Here is a 26,060-nt window from a genome sequence, read left to right as displayed (position 1 = left end):
GTGTACCAAGCTTGTAGTGTCATACCCAAGACGACTCGGCTGTAATCGCTGCCAAAGGTGCTTCAATAAAGTACTGAGTCAAGGGGTCTGAATACTTTCCAAATGCACTGTAAATGTAACACACGCACAGTACACACAAAATCTAAATACATTTATACACTCGTATAGAGTCTTCAGAAACTATTCATACCCCTTTACTTATTCCACATTTTGTGGAATAGCCTGAAATGTTTTGTTATATATCTAATTTACATAATTATTCACACCCCTGAGTCAATGCATGTTAGAATCTCCTTTTTCCACTGATTACAGCTGTGAGTCTTTTTGGGTAAGTCTCTAAGAGTTTTGCACACCTGGATTGTACAATATTTGCACATGATTCTTTTTTAAATCTTCAAGCTCTGTCAAGTTGGCTGTTGAACATTGCTAGACAGCCATTTTCAAGTCTTGCCATAGATTTTCAAGCCCATTTATGTCAAAACGGTAACTAGGCCACTCAGTAAAATCCCATGTTGTATTGCTCAAAGAGATATGCAATGTCTGCTTTTTGTTTTCCCATCTACCAATAGTTGCCCTTCTTTGTGAGGCATTGGAAAACCTCCCTGGTCTCTGTGATTGAATCTGTGTTTGAAATTCACGGCTCGACTGAGGGACCTTCCAGATAATTGTATGTGTGGAGTAAAGAGATGAGTCCTTTCAACTTTTCCCTTTGTATTAATTTAGTCAAATAAATTCCACTTTAACATTATGGGTATTGTGTGTAGGTCAGTGACACAAAATCTATATGTAATACATTTTAAATGTAATACATTTTAAACAACAAAATGTGGAAAAAGTCAAGGGGTGTGAATAGTTTCTGAAGGCACTGTAGGCACACAATTGCCTTACAGTTAACGTTTACATTTAGTTATCGAGCTGATCTTGGTATCCAGGGCAACGCACAGTGTGTGAGGGGTTACAGAGGATGAGTCGCATGTAATCAAACCTACATCCATCTGTCCTTCTCTCATCCGTCCAGCATCTCCATGCCTGCCTCAGTACATTAACTGATTATTCATTATGTGTTTGGGGGCAACATACCGTAAACAACATCTGTCATGGTACTGTATACAATATGTGTTCATATGTGACCTGCTTCATGTTTTCTATTGGGGAGAAAAGGGTTCCTCCCTGCAGCTCATAATGTTTCTACAGAATAAAGAGTGAGAGCATGAGGGAGGGAGAGGGATGGGGAATGGATAACAAGGAGGATAACTGTACTTTAGAGGCAGAGAGAAGGGGTGGGAGGTACAGGAATGAGAGAAGAAAACTATAAGAACAGGAGAAAGATGGAAAGGGAGAGAGAGAGAGAGGAGGAGAGCATATGAGAAACTGTATTAGACAGAGAAGAATCTCCCTCCATCTGAGGAAAACCCTGCAGGGGGAGGGTACCCCTCTCATCTACCCCCTAGCCTGTCCATGTGATAAGCTGATAACCCAGAGCAAGTGACCAACCACAAGAGTGTGTGTGTGTGTGTGTGTGTGTGTGTGTGTGTGTGTGTGTGTGTGTGTGTGTGTGTGTGTGTGTGTGTGTGCATATAGATTCACAGTCCAGAGGGTTACTATGTACTAGCTGTGCAAGGGGGGGTGGGGCTTCACCACAAAACTGGCACATAAGAAGGAAGAGAGAGATATAGAGAGGAAGGAAGGAGAGAGAGAGTGTGATAGATAGAGGGGGGGTAGAATGACAGTTGAAAGAGCATGTGTGTGTGAGAGGGCTAGAGAGAGAGTGAAGGAGATCGCGAGCAAGTGGAGAGAGAGCTGAGAGCAAGAGAGTCCCTTCTGTCTCTGTCTCTGGTAGGGAGACAAGGGAGAAAGAGAGCGTGAAAGGGGGAGAGAGAGAAGAGAGAGAGCGTTGAGATCTTTCTCTCGGTCTCTGCTGAAGCACAGGAGTCTATGCCCGAGCTGGATCCTGCATAACTCCTTGTCCTCCTCTTCCTCTTGTTGTCTGCGCTGTCTTTAAAACGGAGGGAACCCTCGGACTCAGAGCTCATCCGTTGCCGTGGCAATGGGCTGTCGGCTCTCAGGGCCGTGGTTCGGCGATGGAATGGGGGTTAGTGTGCACCCTTCTAAATCTGTGGGTGTGTGGTGCGTGTATGCCTGCGTGCGTGTGCATTCTTTTTTGCATGTGTATGCGCTTCTATGTGTGTGTGTGTGTGTGTGTGTGGGCACATGTGTAGATGGAATTTATGGATAAAGGAAGGGTCATGTAGATGATAGAGGATATGGAGAATAACGGAACAGAATTACACACCATGACATGATGCCTGCTCTCTCTCTCTCTCTCTGTGTGTGTGTGTGTGTGTGTGTGTGTGTGTGTGTGTGTGTGTGTGTGTGTGTGTGTGTGTGTGTGTGTGTGTGTGTGTGTGTGTGTGTGTGTGTGTGTGTGTGTGTGTGTGTGTGTGTTGGTGTGTCAATACGTGGGAATCTGTGAGTGTGCTTGTGAGAGTAGTACAGAATAAGAGTTAGACAGGCATGGATCTTATTATGAGAGAAATGACCATATGTGTTTAAAGAGTCCTTGTATTTACTTGTAGAAAGATTGTGTCTACAGACAGATCAGTTCTGCTGCCTGTTCTAGCAATATAGTGAGGCTCGTGATTGTGCTTTCTGTGTTGGGGTTATTCAGCGTTGTGCGTGCATATATGTGTGTGCATATATGTGTGTGTGTGTGTGTGTGTGTGTGTGTGTGTGTATGGCAGCCTCTTGTGACCAGCGTTGATGATTACAAGGACTGACAGCTTTCCCCATCCAACAGCACAGAGAGCTGTGACTCTCTCTTTCACTTCCCTTCCTCTCTCAATTCTCTCTCTCTATTCTTTCCTATCTCTCTCTCTCCTATCCATCTTTTGACCTTACATTACATCCCTCTCCACATCCATCTGTACTGTTCATTCTCTCCTCTCTTCTCCTCTCCTCCCCTCTGCTCCCTCCTTTCTTCTCCTCTCCTCACCTCTGCTCCCTTATCTCTTCTCCTCTCCTCCCCTCTGCTCCCTCCTCTCTTCTCCTCTCCTCAGCTCCCTTCTCTCTTCTCATCTCCTCACCTCTGCTCTCTTCTCTCTTCTCCTCTCCTCCCCTCTGCTCCCTCCTCTCTTCTCCTCTCCTCCCCTCTGCTCCCTCCTCTCTTCTCCTCCCCTCCCCTCTGCTCCCTCCTCTCATCTCCTCTCCTCCCCCCTGCTCCCTCCTTTCTTCTCCTCACCTCTGCTCCCTTCTCTTCTCCTCTCCTCACCTCTGCTCCATCCTTTCTTTTCATCTCCTCACCTCTGCTCCCTCCTCTCTTCTCCTCTCCTCCCCTTTGCTCCCTTCTCTCTTCTCCTCTCCTCACCTCTGCTCCCTTCTCTCTTCTCTTCTCCTCTCCTCACCTCTGCTCCCTTCTCTCTTCTCTTCTCCTCTCCTCACCTCTGCTCCCTTCTCTCTTCTCTTCTCTTCTCCTCACCTCTGCTCCCTTCTCTCCTCTCCTCACCTCTGCTCCCTTCTCTCTTCTCCTCTCCTCCCCTCTGCTCCCTCATCTCTTCTCATCTCCTCCCCTCTGCTCCCTCCTCTCTTCTCCTCTCCTCCCCTTTGCTCCCTTCTCTCTTCTCCTCTCCTCACCTCTGCTCGCTTCTCTCTTCTCCTCTCCTCACCTCTGCTCCCTTCTCTCTTCTCCTCTCCTCACCTCTGCTCCCTTCTCTCTTCTCCTCTCCTCACCTCTGCTCCCTTCTCTCTTCTCCTCTCCTCCCCTTTGCTCCCTCCTCTCTTCTCCTCTACTCACCTCTGCTCCCTTCTCTCTTCTCCTCTACTCACCTCTGCTCCCTTCTCACCTCTGCTCCCTTCTCTCTTCATCTCTTCTCACCTCTGCTCCCTCCTCTATTTTCTTCTCCTCGCCTCTGCTCCCTTCTCTCTTCTCCTCTCCTCACCTCTGCTCCCTTCTCTCTTCTCCTCTCCTCACCTCTGTTCCCTTCTCTCCTCTTCTCTTCTCTTCTTACCTCTCCTCTGCTCTCCTCCTTCCGTCTCCCCTCCTTTCACAGTCTCTCTATCTGCCATGGTGTGATGTCCAGTCACCTTTCCTCTCTCTTTTTCTGTTGTGGGGTGATAACCAGTCTCCTGTCCTCTCTCTCTTTCTGTCATGAAGTGATGCCCACTCTCCTCCCCTCTCCTCTCCTCTCTCTCTTTGTTGTGGTGTGATGCCCACTCTCACCCCCTCTCCTCTCTCTCTTTCTGTCATGAAGTGATGCCCACTCTCATACCCTCTCCTCTCCTCTCTCTCTGTTGTGGGGTGATAACCAGTTTCCTCTCCTCTCTCTCTTTCTGTCGTGGGATGATGTCCAGTCTCCTCTCCTCTCTCTCTTTCTGTCATGGAGTGATGTCCAGTCTCCTCTCCTCTCCTCTCTCTCATTCTGTCATGGAGTGATGTCCAGTCTCATCTCCTCTCCTCTCCTCTCTCTCTTTCTGTCATGGAGTGATGTCCAGTCTCATCTCCTCTCCTCTCTCACTTTCTGTCATGGAGTGATGCCCACTCTCATCCCCTCTCCTGTCCTCTCTCTCTTTCTGTTGTGGGATGATGTCCATTCTCCTCTCCTCTCTCTCTTTCTGTTGTGGGATGATGCCCAGTCTCCTCTCCTCTCTCTCTTTCTGTTGTGGGATGATGCCCAGTCTCCTCTCCTCTCTCTCTTTCTGTTGTGGGATGATGCCCAGTCTCCTCTCCTCTCTCTCTTTCTGTTGTGGGATGATGCCCAGTCTCCTCTCCTCTCTCTCTTTCTGTTGTGGGATGATGCCCAGTCTCCTCTCCTCTCTCTCTTTCTGTTGTGGGATGATGCCCAGTCTCCTCTCCTCTCTCTCTTTCTGTTGTGGGATGATGCCCACTCTTTCTGTTGTGGGATGATGCCCAGTCTCCTCTCCTCTCTCTTTCTGTTGTGGGATGATGCCCAGTCTCCTCTCCTCTCTCTCTTTCTGTTGTGGGATGATGCCCAGTCTCCTCTCCTCTCTCTCTTTCTGTTGTGGGATGATGCCCTGTTGTGGGATGATCTCCTCTCCTCTCTCTCTTTCTGTTGTGGGATGATGCCCAGTCTCCTCTCCTCTCTCTCTTTCTGCCCAGTCTCCTCTCTCTCTTTCTGTTGTGGGATGATGCCCAGTCTCCTCTGCCCAGTCTCTCTCTCTTTCTGTTGTGGGATGATGCCCAGTCTCCTCTCCTCTCTCTCTTTCTGTTGTGGGATGATGCCCAGTCTCCTCTCCTCTCTCTCTTTCTGTTGTGGGATGATGCCCAGTCTCCTCTCCTCTCTCTCTTTCTGTTGTGGGATGATGCCCAGTCTCCTCTCCTCTCTCTCTTTCTGTTGTGGGATGATGCCCAGTCTCCTCTCCTCTCTCTCTTTCTGTTGTGGGATGATGCCCAGTCTCTCTCCTCTCTCTCTTTCTGTTGTGGGGTGATGCCCAGTCTCCTCTCCTCTCTCTCTTTCTGTTGTGGGATGATGCCCATTCTCCTCTCCTCTCTCTCTTTCTGTTGTGGGATGATGCCCAGTCTCCTCTCCTCTCTCTCTTTCTGTCATGGAGTGATGCCCAGTCTCCTCTCCTCTCTCTCTTTCTGTTGTGGGATGATGTCCATTCTCCTCTCCTCTCTCTCTTTCTGTTGTGGGATGATGCCCAGTCTCCTCTCCTCTCTCTCTTTCTGTCATGGAGTGATGCCCAGTCTCCTCTCTCTCTCTTTCTGTTCTGATGATCATGGGGTGATGCCCATTCTCTCTTTCTGTCATGGAGTGATGCCCAGTCTCTCTCTCTTTCTGTCTGTGGGGTGATGCCCATTCTTCTCTCCTCTCTCTTTCTGTCTGTGGGGATGGTCATGCCCAGTCTTCTCTCTTTCTGTGGGGTCATGCCCAGTCTCTCTCCTCTCTCTCTCTCTTTCTGTCATGGGGTGATGCCCAGTCACCTCTCTCTCTCTCCTCTCTTCTGTCGTGGGGTGATGCCCATTCTTCTCTCCTCTCTCTCTTTCTGTCGTGGGGTCATGCCCAGTCTTCTCTCCTCTCCTCTCTCTCTCTTTCTGTCATGGGGTGATGCCCAGTCACCTCTCTCTCTCTCTCTCTCTTTCTGTCGTGGGGTGATGCCCAGTCTCCTCTCCTCTCTTTTTCTCTTTCTGTCATGGGGTGATGTTACCCTCACAGAGAAATATGGCACACACACAGTACTCTTTATGTAATCTACATAGTAAATACTTTCTCTCTCGCTCTGTCTCTTCCAGGTGGCTGGTGGCACCTTAATTGGAAAGGACAGGCTCATAGTAATGGCTGGAATGGAGTACGTGGAATGGTATCAAACACATCACACACATGGTTACAATGTGATTGATACCATTCCATTCACTTCATTCCTACCATTATTAGGATCCGTCCTCCCCTCACCAGCCTCCTGTGCTGTCTCTGTAGTTGTGTGTGTACTGTAGTAGGTGGTGAGTCATGTTAGTGATAGGGAGTAGTTCTGAAATGCTGTGTACAACTGTCACTCTGGTTGGGTTGCGTCATGTGTTGTTAGCTCACGGCTCTAGTGGCATGGCTCTGGTGCTATGCTTGGCATCGGGTACAACGTAGAAGCCAGGTATCGAATCCCAAATGTTTTGTTTTTCGTCTTAGGTTGTAACCCTTTAGTTTTCATCTCTGCATCCCCTCCCTTGTTTTGAGTGTTCTCCAGAGTAGATGAGTCCCCTCTGAACCCCCACAATGCATCCCTGGTGCACTATATGGGGAATAGGATGTCATCTGTGTGTCTCTGTGTCTCCTCACAGGTCAGTGGACGGGATCTGAGTCACCTGACTAAACGGGATCTTTCTCACCTGAGCAAACGGGATGCTCTTAGAATCCTGGCTGCCTATGAGCACCCAATCACGCTGCAGATCAAGGGCCGGCGTGGGAGGGGTTATGGCTTACAGGACTGCAGCACGCAGACGGAAAGACACTGGGAGTCCCTCCCCCTGGCCCCCCACCTGGCCCTGCACAGTCTGGGGGTCACAGCAGCCGAGACCATGTCCAGGTAGAGACACAAAGATACACACACACACACACACACACACACACACACACACACACACACACACACACACACACACACACACACACACACACACACACACACACACACACACACACACACACACACACACACACACACACACACACACACACACACTCTCTCTCTCTCTCTCTGTCTCTCTCTCACACACATTTATTGACTCGACTTCTCTCCCTCTCTCTCCCTCTCAGACACTACTGCAGCCACATGAGTCTTCCTCGTGATCACCGTGACAACGGGAGATATGAGTACCTGCCCAACGCTCCACAAGACATAGAGGACATGGATCCACTGGGCTACCAGGTGAGACAAAACACACACACACATACTAGTAGTAGTAGGATGCCATTTAGTTTTGAATGAAAGATAATCCCTTGATGTTGCCAGCCAAAGCCATGCCCTATAGTAAGGTCTACTAATGTGGGCACTCTGTTTGTGAGTGTACCACCATTCATCACTCAGTACCTGTATCAGTTACAAGACACATCAATTAAAGGCCTTACACCAGTGTTAAATCCTGCACCCCACTAATTATTGTGACTGATATGACTTATTCTGTCACTGGTGATGATAAAGCCAATAGAATTGACCCACTGTATTGTATGGTACAGCACATGTGACGGAAGTAGCTAGAACGACAGCATACTGTGTGTCTGTGTTGTTCTGTCCATTGAGAGGATGGAAATACATCTTCTATGGAAGAAAACTGTCATGTTAAATAAACAACACTGGGAAGCTTGTGTGGGTGTAGTGGTGGGCTGTATGGCTCTGAAGGTCAGAGTGTACACAGGGCTCTGAACAGGGGACTGCACTAGAGGAGGTTCAGGGCTTACTTCTCCAGGTTTGTTTGTTTGTTTGTATGTGTGTGTGTATGTGGAATAAACCGTAGACATCCAGATAACCTTTTTGACTGAATAGAATCCAGATTGCAACTGTTTGGTCTGAATCAGGGCTAACGTCCAAAAGACCTGTGTCCATATTGGAGTCTCTCTTGGAGGAAAAGCACCTTGACGTTTGGTGATTAAGGCTTTAATGGCAAAATGCCTTTAAAAAAAATGGAGCTGCCAACCCAGTCTGGAATTATACATGCTGCCACCAAGCATCTGAGACCTGAGTGGAACTATACACACACATGCACTCACACACACTCACACACAGACAAATATGTACACATACAAATACAGTACACACAGACCAGCCTGATTGCTCAGGCCCAAACAGCCAGGATAAATAAAAGTAACCAAATCTAAATCACCATCACATGTACATCTAAATCACCCCCACGTGTACATCTAAATCACCACCACGTGTACATCTAAATCACCACCACATGTACATCTAAATCACCCCCACGTGTACATCTAAATCACCACCATGTGTACATCTAAATCACCCCCACGTGTACATCTAAATCACCACCATGTGTACATCTAAATCACCCCCACGTGTGCATCTAAATCACCACCACGTGTACATCTAAATCACCCCCACATGTACATCTAAATCACCCCCACATGTACATCTAAATCACCCCCACGTGTGCATCTAAATCACCACCACATGTACAGTACATCTAAATCACCCCCACGTGTACATCTAAATCACCACCACATGTACATCTAAATCACCACCACATGTACATCTAAATCACCCCCACATGTACAGTACATCTAAATCACCACCACATGTACATCTAAATCACCCCCATGTGTACATCTAAATCACCACCACATGTACATCTAAATCACCACCACATGTACATCTAAATCACCCCCACATGTACAGTACATCTAAATCACCACCACATGTACATCTAAATCACCCCCACATGTACAGTACATCTAAATCACCACCACATGTACATCTAAATCACCACCACATGTACAGTACATCTAAATCACCACCACATGTACATCTAAATCACCCCCACATGTACAGTACATCTAAATCACCACCACATGTACATCTAAATCACCCCCACATGTACATCTAAATCACCCCCACATGTACAGTACATCTAAATCACCACCACATGTACATCTAAATCACCCCCACATGTACATCTAAATCACCCCCACATGTACATCTAAATCACCACCACATGTACATCTAAATCACCACCACATGTACATCTAAATCACCCCCACATGTACATCTAAATCACCCCACATGTACATCTAAATCACCACCACATGTACATCTAAATCACCCCCACATGTACATCTAAATCACCCCCACATGTACAGTACATCTAAATCACCACCACATGTACAGTACATCTAAATCACCACCACATGTACATCTAAATCACCACCACATGTACAGTACATCTAAATCACCACCATATGTACATCTAAATCACCCCCACATGTACAGTACATCTAAATCACCACCACATGTACAGTACATCTAAATCACCACCACATGTACATCTAAATCACCCCCACATGTACAGTACATCTAAATCACCCCCATGTGAACATCTAAATCACCACCACATGTACAGTACATCTAAATCACCACCACATGTACATCTAAATCACCCCCATGTGTACATCTAAATCACCCCCATGTGAACATCTAAATCACCCCCATGTGTACATCTAAATCACCCCCATGTGTACATCTAAATCACCCCCACATGTACATCTAAATCACCCCCACGTGTACATCTAAATCACCCCCATGTGTACATCTAAATCACCCCCATGTGTACATCTAAATCACCACCACATGTACAGTACATCTAAATCACCCCCACGTGTACATCTAAATCACCACCACATGTACATCTAAATCACCACCACATGTACATCTAAATCACCACCACATGTACATCTAAATCACCCCCACGTGTACATCTAAATCACCACCACATGTACAGTACATCTAAATCACCACCACATGTACATCTAAATCACCCCCACATGTACAGTACATCTAAATCACCACCACATGTACATCTAAATCACCCCCATGTGTACATCTAAATCACCCCCACATGTACAGTACATCTAAATCACCCCCACATGTACATCTAAATCACCCCCACATGTACAGTACATCTAAATCACCACCACATGTACATCTAAATCACCCCCATGTGTACATCTAAATCACCACCACATGTACAGTACATCTAAATCACCACCACATGTACATCTAAATCACCACCACATGTACAGTACATCTAAATCACCACCACATGTACATCTAAATCACCCCCATGTGTACATCTAAATCACCACCCACATGTACAGTACATCTAAATCACCACCACATGTACATCTAAATCACCCCCCACATGTACATCTAAATCACCACCACATGTACATCTAAATCACCACCACATGTGTACATCTAAATCACCCCACATGTCTAAACATCTAAATCACCCCCATGTGTACATCTAAATCACCCCCATGTGTACATCTAAATCACCACCACATGTACATCTAAATCACCACCACATGTACATCTAAATCACCCCCATGTGTACATCTAAATCACCCCCATGTGTACATCTAAATCACCACCACATGTACATCTAAATCACCACCACATGTACATCTAAATCACCACCACATGTACATCTAAATCACCACCACATGTACATCTAAATCACCACCACATGTACATCTAAATCACCCCCATATGTACATGTGTACATCTAAATCACCCCCATGTGTACATCTAAATCACCACCACATGTACATCTAAATCACCACCACATGTACATCTAAATCACCACCACATGTACATCTAAATCACCACCACATGTACATCTAAATCACCACCACATGTACATGTACATCTAAATCACCACCACATGTACAGTACATCTAAATCACCCCCACATGTACATCTAAATCACCACCACGTGTACATCTAAATCACCACCACGTGTACATCTAAATCACCACCACATGTACATCTAAATCACCACCACATGTACATCTAAATCACCACCACATGTACATCTAAATCACCACCACATGTACAGTACATCTAAATCACCACCACATGTACATCTAAATCACCACCACATGTACATCTAAATCACCACCACATGTACACATGTACATGTACATCTAAATCACCACCACATGTACATCTAAATCACCACCACATCTAAATGTACATCTAAATCACCACCACATGTACATCTAAATCACCACCACATGTACATCTAAATCACCACCACATGTACATCTAAATCACCACCACATGTACATCTAAATCACCACCACATGTACATCTAAATCACCACCACATGTACATCTAAATCACCACCACATGTACATCTAAATCACCACCACATGTACATCTAAATCACCACCACATGTACAGTACATCTAAATCACCCCCACATGTACAGTACATCTAAATCACCCCCACATGTACATCTAAATCACCCCCACATGTACATCTAAATCACCACCACATGTACATCTAAATCACCACCACATGTACATGTACATCTAAATCACCACCACATGTACAGTACATCTACAACGTGTACATCTAAATCACCCCCACATGTACATCTAAATCACCACCACATGTACATCTAAATCACCACCACATGTACATCTAAATCACCACCACATGTACATCTAAATCACCACCACATGTACATCTAAATCACCACCACATGTACATCTAAATCACCACCACATGTACATCTAAATCACCACCACATGTACATCTAAATCACCACCACATGTACATCTAAATCACCACCACATATACAGTACATCTAAATCACCCCCACATGTACATCTAAATCACCACCACATGTACATCTAAATCACCACCACATGTACATCTAAATCACCACCACATGTACATCTAAATCACCACCACATGTACATCTAAATCACCACCACATGTACATCTAAATCACCACCACATGTACAGTACATCTAAATCACCCCACATGTACATCTAAATCACCACCACATGTACATCTAAATCACCACCACATGTACATCTAAATCACCACCATCTAAATCACCACCATATGTACATCTAAATCACCACCATATGTACATCTAAATCACCACCACATGTACATCTAAATCACCACCATCATGTACATCTAAATCACCACCATATGTACATCTAAATCACCACCATATGTACATCTAAATCACCACCATATGTACATCTAAATCACCCCCACATGTGTACATCTAAATCACCACCACATGTACATCTAAATCACCACCACATGTACATCTAAATCACCACCACGTGTACATCTAAATCACCACCACATGTACATCTAAATCACCACCACATGTACATCTAAATCACCACCACATGTACAGTACATCTAAATCACCACCACCACATGTACATCTAAATCACCATGTACATCTAAATGTACAGTACATCTAAATCACCACCACATGTACATCTAAATCACCACCACATGTACATCTAAATCACCACCACATGTACATCTAAATCACCACCACATGTACATCTAAATCACCACCCATGTACATCTAAATCACCACAGTACATCTAAATCTGTACATCTAAATCACCACCACATGTACATCTAAATCACCACCACATATGTACATCTAAATCACCACCACATGTACAGTACATCTAAATCACCACCACGTGTACATCTAAATCACCACCACATGTACATCTAAATCACCACCACATGTACATCTAAATCACCACCACATGTACATCTAAATCACCACCACATGTACATCTAAATCACCACCACATGTACATCTAAATCACCACCACATGTACATCTAAATCACCACCACATGTACATCTAAATCACCACCACATGTACATCTAAATCACCACCACATGTACAGTACATCTAAATCACTAAATCACCACACATGTACATCTAAATCACCACCACAGTACATCTAAATCACCACCATATGTACATCTAAATCACCACCACATGTACATCTAAATCACCACCACATGTACATCTAAATCACCACCACATGTACAGTACATCTAAATCACCACATGTACACTAAATGTACATCTAAATCACCACCACATGTACATCTAAATCACCACCACATGTACATCATCTAAATCACCACCACATGTACATCTAAATCACCACCACATGTACATCTAAATCACCACCACATGTACAGTACATGTACATCTAAATCACCACCACATGTACATGTACATCTAAATCACCACCACATGTACATCTAAATCACCACCACATGTATGTACATCTAAATCACCACCACATGTACATCTAAATCACCACCACATCTAAATCACCCACCATGTACATCTAAATCACCACCACATGTACATCTAAATCACCACCACGTGTACATCTAAATCACCACCATATGTACATCTAAATCACCACCACATGTACATCTAAATCACCACCATATGTACATCTAAATCACCACCACATGTACATCTAAATCACCACCATATGTACATCTAAATCACCACCACATGTACAGTACATCTAAATCACCACCACATGTACATCTAAATCACCACCACATGTACATCTAAATCACCCCCACATGTACATCTAAATCACCACCACATGTACAGTACATCTAAATCACCACCACATGTACAGTACATCTAAATCACCACCATGTGTACATCTAAATCACCACCACATGTACATCTAAATCACCACCACATGTACATCTAAATCACCACCATATGTACATCTAAATCACCCCCACATGAACAGTACATCTAAATCACCACCACGTGTACATCTAAATCACCACCACATGTACATCTAAATCACCACCACATGTACATCTAAATCACCACCACATGTACAGTACATCTAAATCACCACCATATGTACATCTAAATCACCACCACATGTACATCTAAATCACCACCACATGTACATCTAAATCACCACCACATGTACAGTACATCTAAATCACCACCACATGTACATCTAAATCACCACCACATGTACATCTAAATCACCACCACATGTACATCTAAATCACCACCACATGTACATCTAACATGTACATCTAAATCACCACCATGTACATCTAAATCACCACCACATGTACATCTAAATCACCACCACATGTACATCTAAATCACCACCATATGTACAGTACATCTAAATCACCCCCACATGTACATCTAAATCACCACCACATGTACATCTAAATCACCACCACATGTACATCTAAATCACCACCACATGTACAGTACATCTAAATCACCACCACATGTACATCTAAATCACCACCATATGTACAGTACATCTAAATCACTAAATCACCACCACATGTACATCTAAATCACCACCACATGTACATCTAAATCACCACCACATGTACATCTAAATCACCACCACATGTACATCTAAATCACCACCACATGTACATCTAAATCACCACCACATGTACATCTAAATCACCACCACATGTACATCTAAATCACCACCACATGTACAGTACATCTAAATCACCACCACATGTACAGTACATCTAAATCACCACCATATGTACATCTAAATCACCACCATATGTACATCTAAATCACCACCACATGTACAGTACATCTAAATCACCACCACATGTACAGTACATCTAAATCACCACCACATGTACATCTAAATCACCACCACATGTACATCTAAATCACCACCACATGTACATCTAAATCACCACCACATGTACAGTACATCTAAATCACCCCCACATGTACATCTAAATCACCACCATATGTACATCTAAATCACCACCACATGTACAGTACATCTAAATCACCACCACATGTACATCTAAATCACCACCACATGTACATCTAAATCACCACCACATGTACATCTAAATCACCACCACATGTACATCTAAATCACCACCACATGTACATCTAAATCACCCCCACATGTACATCTAAATCACCACCACATGTACAGTACATCTAAATCACCACCACATGTACAGTACATCTAAATCACCACCACATGTACAGTACATCTAAATCACCACCACATCTGTCACCACAGTACATCTAAATCACCACCACGTGTACATCTAAATCACCACCACATGTACATCTAAATCACCACCACGTGTACATCTAAATCACCCCCACATGTACATCTAAATCACCACCACATTTACATCTAAATCACCACCACATGTACATCTAAATCACCACCATATGTACATCTAAATCACCCCACATGTACATCTAAATCACCACCACATGTACATCTAAATCACCACCACATGTACATCTAAATCACCATCTAAATCACCACATCATGTAATCTAAATCACCCCCACGTACATCTAAATCACCACCACATGTACATCTAAATCACCCATCCACTAAATGTACATCTAAACATGTACATCTAAATCACCACCACATGTACAGTACATCTAAATCACCACCACATGTACATCTAAATCACCACCACGTGTACATCTAAATCACCACCATATGTACATCTAAATCACCACCACATGTACATCTAAATCACCACCACATCTTCATCCACATCACACAGTCACACGGTCACACGGTCACACAGTCATAAACAGAACTCACGTGTTCCGTTGGTGGAATGTGAGCTGTGCCTCATGAAATCCCCTTGGAGAATGGAAGGATGCTCAGCTTAGAGAGACAGAGGGAAAAACACACTCCTCTCTCCCATCTACAAACATTTACTGTCTACAGACTGATTTAACCACTGCTGCAAGACACAAGCCTCAGTTCAGTCAATCTGGATTGCAAACCTACAGCATGTGATGCAGTTCCATTAAAGGCCATACTTAATAATCAGGACTCTTGATAACATAGGGATATTTTAGGGATATTTTTGGGGGAGAGAGGCTGGATGAACATTTGAATTACATAACCAAAGTTCTAGAATTAGCATAAAAAATGAAATGCTTGTTTATTCACGTAAACACACATTATTCACAGTTAGTTAAACATTGATTAACCGCTCTTTCTCTCTCTCTCCCTAAGGACCCAGAGCTGGACCATCATGTTCCAAGGGATCAGAGCTGTTTGACTGGCTGCTGCAACACCAACCTTGAGGAGCCCAGCAGTTTCCACAGCCAGGTGTGTATGTGTGTCTGTGTACTGTATATCTACATACTGTATGTGTGTCTGTGTACTGTATATCTACATACTGTATGTGTGTCTGTGTACTGTATATCTACATACTGTATGTGTGTCTGTGTACTGTATATCTACTAAATACTGTATGTGTGTCTGTAAATACTGTATATCTACATACTGTGTGTGTCTGTGTACTGTATATCTACATACTGTATGTGTGTCTGTGTACTATATATCTACATACTGTATGTGTGTCTGTGTACTGTATATCTACATACTGTATGTGTGTCTGTGTACTGTATATCTACATACTGTATGTGTGTCTGTGTACTGTATATCTACATACTGTATGTGTGTCTGTGTACTGTATATCTACATACTGTATGTGTGTCTGTGTACTGTATATCTACATACTGTATGTGTGTCTGTGTACTGTATATCTACATACTGTATGTGTGTCTGTGTACTGTATATACTACTGTGTAAATTGTATACTGTACTGTATGTGTGTCTGTGTACTGTATATCTACATACTGTATCACCCCCACATGTGTGTGTGTATATCTACATCTGTGTATTGTATATCTACATACTGTATGTGTGTCTGTGTACTGTATATCTACATACTGTATGTGTGTCTGTGTACTGTATATCTACATACTGTGTGTGTCTGTGTCCTGTATATCTACATACTGTATGTGTGTCTGTGTACTGTATATCTACATACTGTATGTGTGTCTGTGTACTGTATATCTACATACTGTATGTGTACTGTATATCTCCACACTGTATGTGTGTCTGTGTCCTGTATATCTACATACTGTATGTGTGTCTGTACATACTGTATGTGTCTGTGTACATACTACATATGTGTGTCTGTGTACTGTATATCTACATACTGTATGTGTGTCTGTGTACTGTATATCTACATACTGTATGTGTGTCTGTGTACACTGTATATCTACATACTGTATGTGTCAGTACTGTGTCTGTGTACTGTATATCTCCCAAACTGTATATACTACATACTGTATGTGTGTGTGTCTGTGTTAAACATGTATATCTACATACTGTATGTGTGTCTGTGTACTGTATATCTACATACTGTATGTGTGTCTGTGTACTGTATATCTACATACTGTATGTGTGTCTGTGTACTGTATATCTACATACTGTATGTGTGTCTGTGTACTGTATATCTACATACTGTGTGTGTCTGTGTATGTGTGTCTGTGTACTGTATATCTACATACTGTATGTGTGTCTGTGTACTGTATATCTACATACTGTATGTGTGTCTGTGTACTGTATATCTACATACTGTATGTGTGTCTGTGTACTGTATATCTACATACTGTATGTGTGTCTGTGTACTGTATATCTACATACTGTATGTGTGTCTGTGTACTGTATATCTACATACTGTATGTGTGTCTGTGTACTGTATATCTACATACTGTATGTGTGTCTGTGTACTGTATATCTACATACTGTATGTGTGTCTGTGTACTGTATATCTACATACTGTATGTCTGTGTACTGTATATCTACATACTGTACTGTGTATATCTACATATTGTATGTGTGTCTGTGTACTGTATATCTACATACTGTATGTGTGTCTGTGTACTGTATATCTACATACTGTATGTGTGTCTGTGTACTGTATATCTACATACTGTATGTGTGTCTGTGTACTGTATATCTACATACTGTATGTGTGTCTGTGTACTGTATATCTACATACTGTGTATATCTACATACTGTGTACTGTATATCTACATACTGTATGTGTGTCTGTGTACTGTATATCTACATACATGTGTGTCTGTGTACTGTATATCTACATACTGTATGTGTGTCTGTGTACTGTATATCTACATACTGTATGTGTGTCTGTGTACTGTATATCTACATACTGTATGTGTGTCTGTGTACTGTATATCTACATACTGTATATCTACATACTGTGTGTCTGTGTACTGTATATATATCTGTGTACTGTATATCTACATACTGTATGTGTGTCTGTGTACTGTATATCTACATACTGTGTGTGTCTGTGTACTGTATATCTACATACTGTATGTGTGTCTGTGTACTGTATATCTACATACTGTATGTGTGTCTGTGTACTGTATATCTACATACTGTATGTGTGTCTGTGTACTGTATATCTACATACTGTGTGTGTCTGTGTACTGTATATCTACATACTGTATGTGTACTGTATATCTACATACTGTATGTGTGTCTGTGTACTGTATATCTACGTACTGTATGTGTGTCTGTGTACTGTATATCTACATACTGTATGTGTGTCTGTGTACTGTATATCTACATACTGTACATACTGTATGTGTGTCTGTGTACTGTATATCTACATACTGTATGTGTGTCTGTGTACTGTATATCTACGTACTGTATGTGTGTCTGTGTACTGTATATCTACATACTGTATGTGTGTCTGTGTACTGTATATCTACATACTGTATGTGTGTCTGTGTACTGTATATCTACATACTGTATGTGTGTCTGTGTACTGTATATCTACATACTGTATGTGTGTCTGTGTACTGTATATCTACATACTACATACTGTATGTGTGTCTGTGTACTGTATATCTACATACTGTATGTGTGTCTGTGTACTGTATATCTACATACTGTATGTGTGTCTGTGTACTGTATATCTACATACTGTATGTGTGTCTGTGTACTGTATATCTACATACTGTATGTGTGTCTGTGTACTGTATATCTACATACTGTATGTGTGTCTGTGTACTGTATATCTACATACTGTATGTGTGTCTGTGTACTGTATATCTACATACTGTATGTGTGTCTGTGTACTGTATATCTACATACTGTGTGTGTGTCTGTGTACTGTATATCTACGTACTGTGTGTGTGTCTGTGTACTGTATATCTACACACTGTATGTGTGTCTGTGTACTGTATATATCTGTATGTGTGTACTGTATATCTACATAATGTATGTGTGTCTGTGTACTGTATATCTACATACTGTGTGTGTCTGTGTGTATATCTACATAATGTATGTGTGTCTGTGTACTGTATATCTACATACTGTATGTGTGTCTGTGTACTGTATATCTACATACTGTGTGTGTCTGTGTACTGTATATCTGTATATCTACATACTGTATGTGTGTCTGTGTACTGTATATCTACATACTGTATGTGTGTCTGTGTACTGTATATCTACATACTGTATGTGTGTCTGTGTACTGTATATCTACATACTGTATGTGTGTCTGTGTACTGTATATCTACATACTGTATGTGTGTCTGTGTACTGTATATCTACATACTGTATGTGTGTCTGTGTACTGTATATCTACATACTGTGTGTGTCTGTGTACTGTATATCTACATACTGTATGTGTGTCTGTGTACTGTATATCTACATACTGTATGTGTGTCTGTGTACTGTATATCTACATACTGTGTGTGTGTCTGTGTACTGTATATCTACACACTGTATGTGTGTCTGTGTACTGTATATCTACATACTGTATGTGTGTATGTGTACTGTACATCTACATACTGTGTGTGTGTCTGTGTACTGTATATCTGCATACTGTATGTGTGTGTGACTGTGTTCTCTCTCTCTCCTTCAGACTGAGGATGAGGACTATATGTTGGAGAAACCTCTGGGCTACCTACCTCTCCACCATGAGCTGGACAGCGGCCTGGGCTGGACCGACGGTAGCCTGCACCAGGGAGACCTCTCTGGCCTGGAGACTGAGGAGGGGGGTCTGGAGGAGTGTCACCCCAGGGGAGGAGGCTCCGGTGGGGGCCTGCTGGTCAGTGGAGGAGGGGGTGGGGGTGGTGGGTCTCCGTCCTCTGAATCCTTCATCTCGTCTGAGCTGAGTGACTCTGGCTTCTATAGCGTGAGCACCGGAGAGTTCCGCCGTTTCCAGAGGCTGTTAGAGAAACGCATGCGCCTGTACAATGCTCGTCTGCACCACCAAGGGGAGGTGTGTGCACGGGAGCGCCGCGACAGCTGGCAGAAGAACCACAGAGAGCTGCTGGAGGCCATCCCTGAGGCACTGACCATGCAGCCCCAGCACTCCTGCCTCACACCTGGCCTGACTGCTCCATCCATGGGCCCTCCACCCCGAGGACTCTTCAGGTAGGAGCTTATCACCAGACTAACATCACTGTGATTATCATAGCTTATCATGATCCATAACCACCCAAACCCCATCTTCAAAGTGTTCACCATCCAGGGTTCAACGATGATAATGCAGGTGGTTCACCACGGTACCATTGTATTTATCGCTTCTGTGTCTAATAGTTTTCTGTTTCTTCAGGGTGTCGTCTGTCCAGTTCCGGAAAGCGGATCGTCCCTGTCTGGGCAAACACAGCTCCAGCAGTGGCTCCCTCTTCAACCCCCAGCACACCCCTGGCCCCCTCTCTGTCCACGCCCCTGTCCTCTCCACCTGCAGTACCCCCTCCGGTCACCACAGGCTTCTGCTGCAGCACCAGGGCTCCAGCTCAGAGGGTCAGCTGAGGAGGAGCAGGACCCTGCACCACCGGGCTCCACCCCAGGAGCGTGTCAGACGGGCCAGTCACCCGTCCTCCCCCTCTTACGCCACCCTGCAGCACTGTGGAGTAGCTTCACTTAGAGGCCTGGAGCTGGGCCTGCCTGAAGAGGGAGAACCAGAACTAGTGCTCAGACACCCAGCAGGACTTGCCCCCTCACCTCTGCACCATGCAACCTCTCCGGGGAACACAGAGGGGCCATGCCCTTACCCAAGGGGACATTACTGGGACAATAGTGGAGGCCGTGACCAGCTGGTTAATGACAGGAGGCAGCAGGAGAGGAGCTTCATGACAGACCTACCAGTGTGGGAGAGGGAGCGAGAGAGAGAAAGAGAAAGGGAAAGAGAACAAGACAAAGAAAGAGAACAAGACAAAGAAAGAGAACGGGAAAAAGAAAAACAAAGAGAGAGAGGAAGAGAGGTGCACCGCTTCCACACCCTCAGCCACCCTCCCCAGACATCCATGGACATCCATGAGACATGGCCGAAACCAGCCAACCGTCTGTCCCGCCAGGGGTCCGGGGGTGGTGGGGGCCTCTACAGCACCCTGGAGAGCCACACTGGGTTTGGATCTGGGGTCGTTGGAGTGTCCAGGATGGGCTCCAATCCTAACCACAACCTTGATACTACCCCTAACACCAACCCCAACCTTCCTAACCCTAACCCTAACCCTAACCCTAACCCTAACGCAAGGGCTGTGAGGAACCAGATTCTCCGTGACCGGGCATCGCGGCTAGCGGACGAGCGCAGCGGGATGAGTACAGATGATGAGAGCCAGGAGGTGATGAGGGGGAGGTACTGGAGCCGCACTGAGAGACGGGGGCACCTCCTACTGGCCCGCGAGCAGAAACAGCAGCAACAACAACAACAGCAGGCCAGAGTGCAGCAGGCTTACACAAAGCCAGGAGCCAATGGAGGATCAGGACCTATGAGAGATACAGGGGTCAACACAAGAGGGGGAGCTATGGGTGGACAAGGGGGAGGAGTTATCCGAGAAGGAGAGGCTATGTCTGGAGGGGGAGGGTCTTTGGGAGACGGCCGGTGCAGCACGGTGCTGGAGCTCAGCCAAAAGAAGTTGAGTCGTCTGAGGAACAGGAAGCTGTTAGATGATTGGACGACGGTGGAGGAGCTGCTGACTCATGGGACGAGGCTGGGCGCCAGGGAGGAGATGTCCCTCTGTCCCAGCTCACTACTGACTGTGACTACTGTATAGAGTAGTGTATGTAGTCTCTGCGTGTATGTCTGTGTGTTTTTCCACCATAAAGCACCATGGACAATACATTTGTTTGAGGGTAAGTGTATGTGTGTGAGTATATAAGTGTGTGTCACCAATGTACAGCACCTCTGACAAAGTGTGTGTATGTGTCAGACCTTCTTACTGACTACTGCAACGCACTGCAAGTGCACTGCAAGTGTGCATCTATTACAATCTGTGTGTCTGTGTGAGAGAGGATCGGTCTGTGTGTGTGTGTCTGCATCATGTATGGCTACCTCAGGCTCATGGGGTTTGTGAATCAATTTGAAACACAGTATAATATCATGTCATCTTGTTGATTTTATATTTGTGTATCTTTTGAGTGCAAAAATGCTGCCTGGTGACATTGATGAAACTCTTACATTTGGACTTTTATGCCTCAACTAAAGTTGTGCTTGAGATTTCTAAAAGCAATACTGCATTGTAAGAGAATCCACCAGAAAACAACAGCTTACTGGAGAGGAGATGCCACAACAAAGCTATCAATCAATGTGTTTTTGTAACAGAGATCCCATTGACAGTCTGAAAGGGGAATGGTGCTGCAGTAGAAGATTTTGCTACCGGATGTGATCGTGCTCAAACTACCTGGTACCCTTGATTGCACAACAACTAACGCAACCGATCCTATCATTGGAATGATGTTTACATTGCCTGTCTATTGAGGCATTCATTCTGTATTCTGGAGTGGTTGTTCCAGAGATAGGTACTGCAGAGTAGATGGTGTAGGCTGAGCTGGCCAGGGGTTAGTGGTTTGTTGCTGGAGGTCTCTGGAGGTCAGGGCTGTTGTTGTTTAGTACATATTCATTATGGAACGTACGGATCAACGCTAGGGTACAACGCTAGGGTACAACGCTCGGGTTCAACACTGGTGGTGTGGTGTCACGCTCTAATGTCTGTCACATTTTGTTTCTCACTTAATTGATCAATAGATAGGGGTCAGATGTCAAATAGGCTTATGACAGGGTTATACAGGATTATGTCAGGGTTATGTATGCTTATGTCAGGGTTATGCAGGCTTATGTCAGGGCTATGCAGCAAATGTTAACTAAAGTCACTGTGGTAGGTACTACTCATACTATCATTGATAACTGAAATGAAAGGTGTGATCAGAGGTGGGATTTGCTTTTTGCGTAGCGTTATGAGCACTCATCATTACTGAGGCTACAGGATCACACACCTTAATGCACTGTGTGTGTTTCTCACACACTCACTCAGCGTGCATGTGATTCTTACACACACAGCAAGTAGGACTCACACCTGTCTGGTGTGGAGCTGAGAGAGGCAGAAGAAAGAAAGGAACAACAGAGAGAGAGAGATTATATATATATATATATATATATATACAGTTGGAAATTTACATACACATAGGTAAGAGTCATTAAAACATATTTTCCAACCACTTCACAAATTTCTTGTTAACATACTATAGTTTTGGCAAGTCGCTTCGGACATCTACTTTGTGCACGATACAAGTCATTTTTCCAACAATTGTTTACAGATTATTTCACTTATAATTCACTATATCAGAATTCCAGTGGGTCAGAAGTTTAGCTACACTAAGTGCTTTTAAACAGCTTTGGAAAATTCCAGAAAATTATGTTATGGCTTTAGATGCTTCTGATAGGCTAATTGACATAATTTGAGTCAATTGGAGGTGTACCTGTGGATGTATTTCAAGGCCTACCTTCAAACTCAGTGCATCTTTGCTTGACATCATGGAAAAGTGGCCATCACAAAGCCCTGACCTCAATCCTATAGAAAATTTGTGGGCAGAACTGAAAAAGCGTGTGCGAGCAAGGAGGCCTACAAACCTGACTCAGGAATGGGCCAAAATGCACCCAACTTATTGTGAGAATCTTGTGGAAGGCTACCTGAAACCTTTGACCCAAGTTAAACAATTTAAAGGCAATGCTCCCAAATACTAATTGAGTGTATGTAAACTTCTGACCCACTGGGAATGTGATGAAAGAAATAAAAGCTAAAATAAATCAATCTCTCTACTATTATTCTGATATTTCACATTCTAAAAATAAAGTGGTGATCTTAACTGACCTAAGACAGAGAATTTTTACTAGGATTAAATGTCAGGAATTGTGAAAAACTGAGTTTAAAATGTATTTGGCAAAGGTTTATGTCAGAAACTTACGACTTCAACTATATATATATATATATGACGGATAAATAAATAAAAAGAGAGAAAATGTTGGATTGCTCGCTCTCTCCTCAAGGTGTTCCACGTCACACTCGGCATGACTCAAACTCCCTGAATAATGGATGAGAAGATAGGATTTATTCCCTTCATCCCCCTCCTCCCTCTATATGGGAGGATTATCAAGGCTGAAAATAGCCCTCCTTTCCTAGGAGAAGTGAAAGCACACAGGAGAGACACTTGTGTTTTAAAGCTCTGCACACCTCAGAGTTTTTTCTCTACCCACACTGTACTGTTTCCCCTCGGACTGTTTCCCTGCAAATCTCTGGTTCTGCTCATTTTCACTTTTCAGAAGACTCTTTTTGGAACATGAGGATGATGTACATATGGTTGTAATAAAGATATTTTAATTAGCTACTAAAACCTGTCCAGTGTTTGAATTTAGATTCTACGATGTGATCAGATAAGGTGCATTTAGCTTAATCTATCCTTCCATAGAGCCTCCTTACCTATTCTGTTCCTTCAGATTTGCTAAGACAGAAGGGGTAGGAGCTTGTTGTTTACTTTTCAGACTAGGCTAATGTGTTTAGTTCTCACAGCAGTTTAGCCTCCAGTCATTTTGTAACTCTGTATTATTATGGAGTTGTTTCCACATCCATTTACAATGTTGAGTCACATGTACATGTGGTCTTCCACTCTGTTTCCTAGAACAGAGACACCATTGCCCTCATTGAGCTCTCCAACATGGACCTAACTGATCTGAAGAAACAAGATGGCTGAATGCAATATGGCCTGGCAGGAATTTGACTCGACCGGTCAACTTTTACATCAGTGTGTGGAAAACTAAAAGGAGACAAGTAGATGGACTCACTCCTCGTAATGGACCCTTTACACCACATCAATATGTGGCCAATGTTCACCCTCGTAGGCCTCCGTAGTTCATGTCATGTTGACAACAGGCTAGCTAATGAACAGGTTTTGATTATGATAACTTGGTGGTCAGTCATCAGTCATTACAGAGATGATCTGAAATCTGGAAAGATTATACCATGTACTGTAAATAGCTGACAACCGTGGGAAATAGATTCCTTGAGCAAACCTTAAATGACACCCTATTTCACATATTTCATAAAGTGCACGACGACCCCACATAAACACTCTGGTCAACACCATCATAGTGCATGCTATAGGCCATGGCACAGTACTGTCTTCAGCCAAGGTAGCATAGGTGTCACTTGAGTATCTGACATTGATCTGAATGAGACTTCTTCCTGGTTTAAATTCTTCCAGCCTGTCCATAGCCTGACTCCAAACCCATGTCGTCAGCAGAACCCACCCAACACCAGAACACCAACACGCGATACATCTGGCCATTCATCTAATAAGCTCAGTCTCATGTAACCAGTGTGAATGATGAGCCAGTCAGCCATGCTAAGGAAACACTAATTTTTCTGCCCATTCACTCATTCCTTTATCACCCTGACAGCCTGAGAGGGAGGGGGGGGGGCAGATGTGCAGACAGACACAGTCAGACAACTGTGATTTTTTTCCTATATGGTACATTTTCATCTGCAACACTCAAAGTTGGTTCACTCTACCAGATAAACAACGCACACACACTAGTTGGCTGTTATGTGTCTTTTCTCTATTCTCAATCACAATCCATATTTCTCTCATTTTTTTTTGTCAGTTCTTTTTAAAATAATGGCAAAATGGAATCCAACTGTGCAGAAGCACAAAATGGAATCCAAATGACAGAGAAAAGCTATTCATTATCACCATGTAGCTTTGCCAGGCAGTGAGGCTATACCTCACCAGGCTCCACTCCACTGTGCTGGGAGATTGGTGCTGCAGCAGCGACATCATGTGGCACAAACCTGTGTCATAGTATTCTGAAGGTTACAATGGTG

At 43.7% G+C, this 26,060-nt stretch overlaps 1 protein-coding gene across 1 annotated transcript; it reads left to right on the top strand.

Moving 5' to 3' along the window:
• The first annotated feature begins 1,730 nt into the window (after window positions 1–1,730).
• LOC135541511 (uncharacterized) lies at window positions 1,731–24,567 on the top strand. The gene is made up of 6 exons (XM_064967826.1): window positions 1,731–2,092; window positions 6,788–7,032; window positions 7,263–7,374; window positions 16,078–16,173; window positions 19,820–20,334; window positions 20,516–24,567. The coding sequence occupies exons 1-6, from the start codon at window positions 2,048–2,050 to the stop codon at window positions 21,957–21,959; spliced, it is 2,457 nt and encodes an 818-aa protein (XP_064823898.1). The 5' UTR covers window positions 1,731–2,047; the 3' UTR covers window positions 21,960–24,567.
• The last annotated feature ends 1,493 nt before the right edge of the window (window positions 24,568–26,060 follow it).

This window comes from Oncorhynchus masou, chromosome 6, assembly GCF_036934945.1.
Source record: "Oncorhynchus masou masou isolate Uvic2021 chromosome 6, UVic_Omas_1.1, whole genome shotgun sequence".
Classification (NCBI taxonomy): domain Eukaryota; kingdom Metazoa; phylum Chordata; class Actinopteri; order Salmoniformes; family Salmonidae; genus Oncorhynchus; species Oncorhynchus masou.
This window is presented reverse-complemented; position numbering and strand designations above follow the sequence as displayed.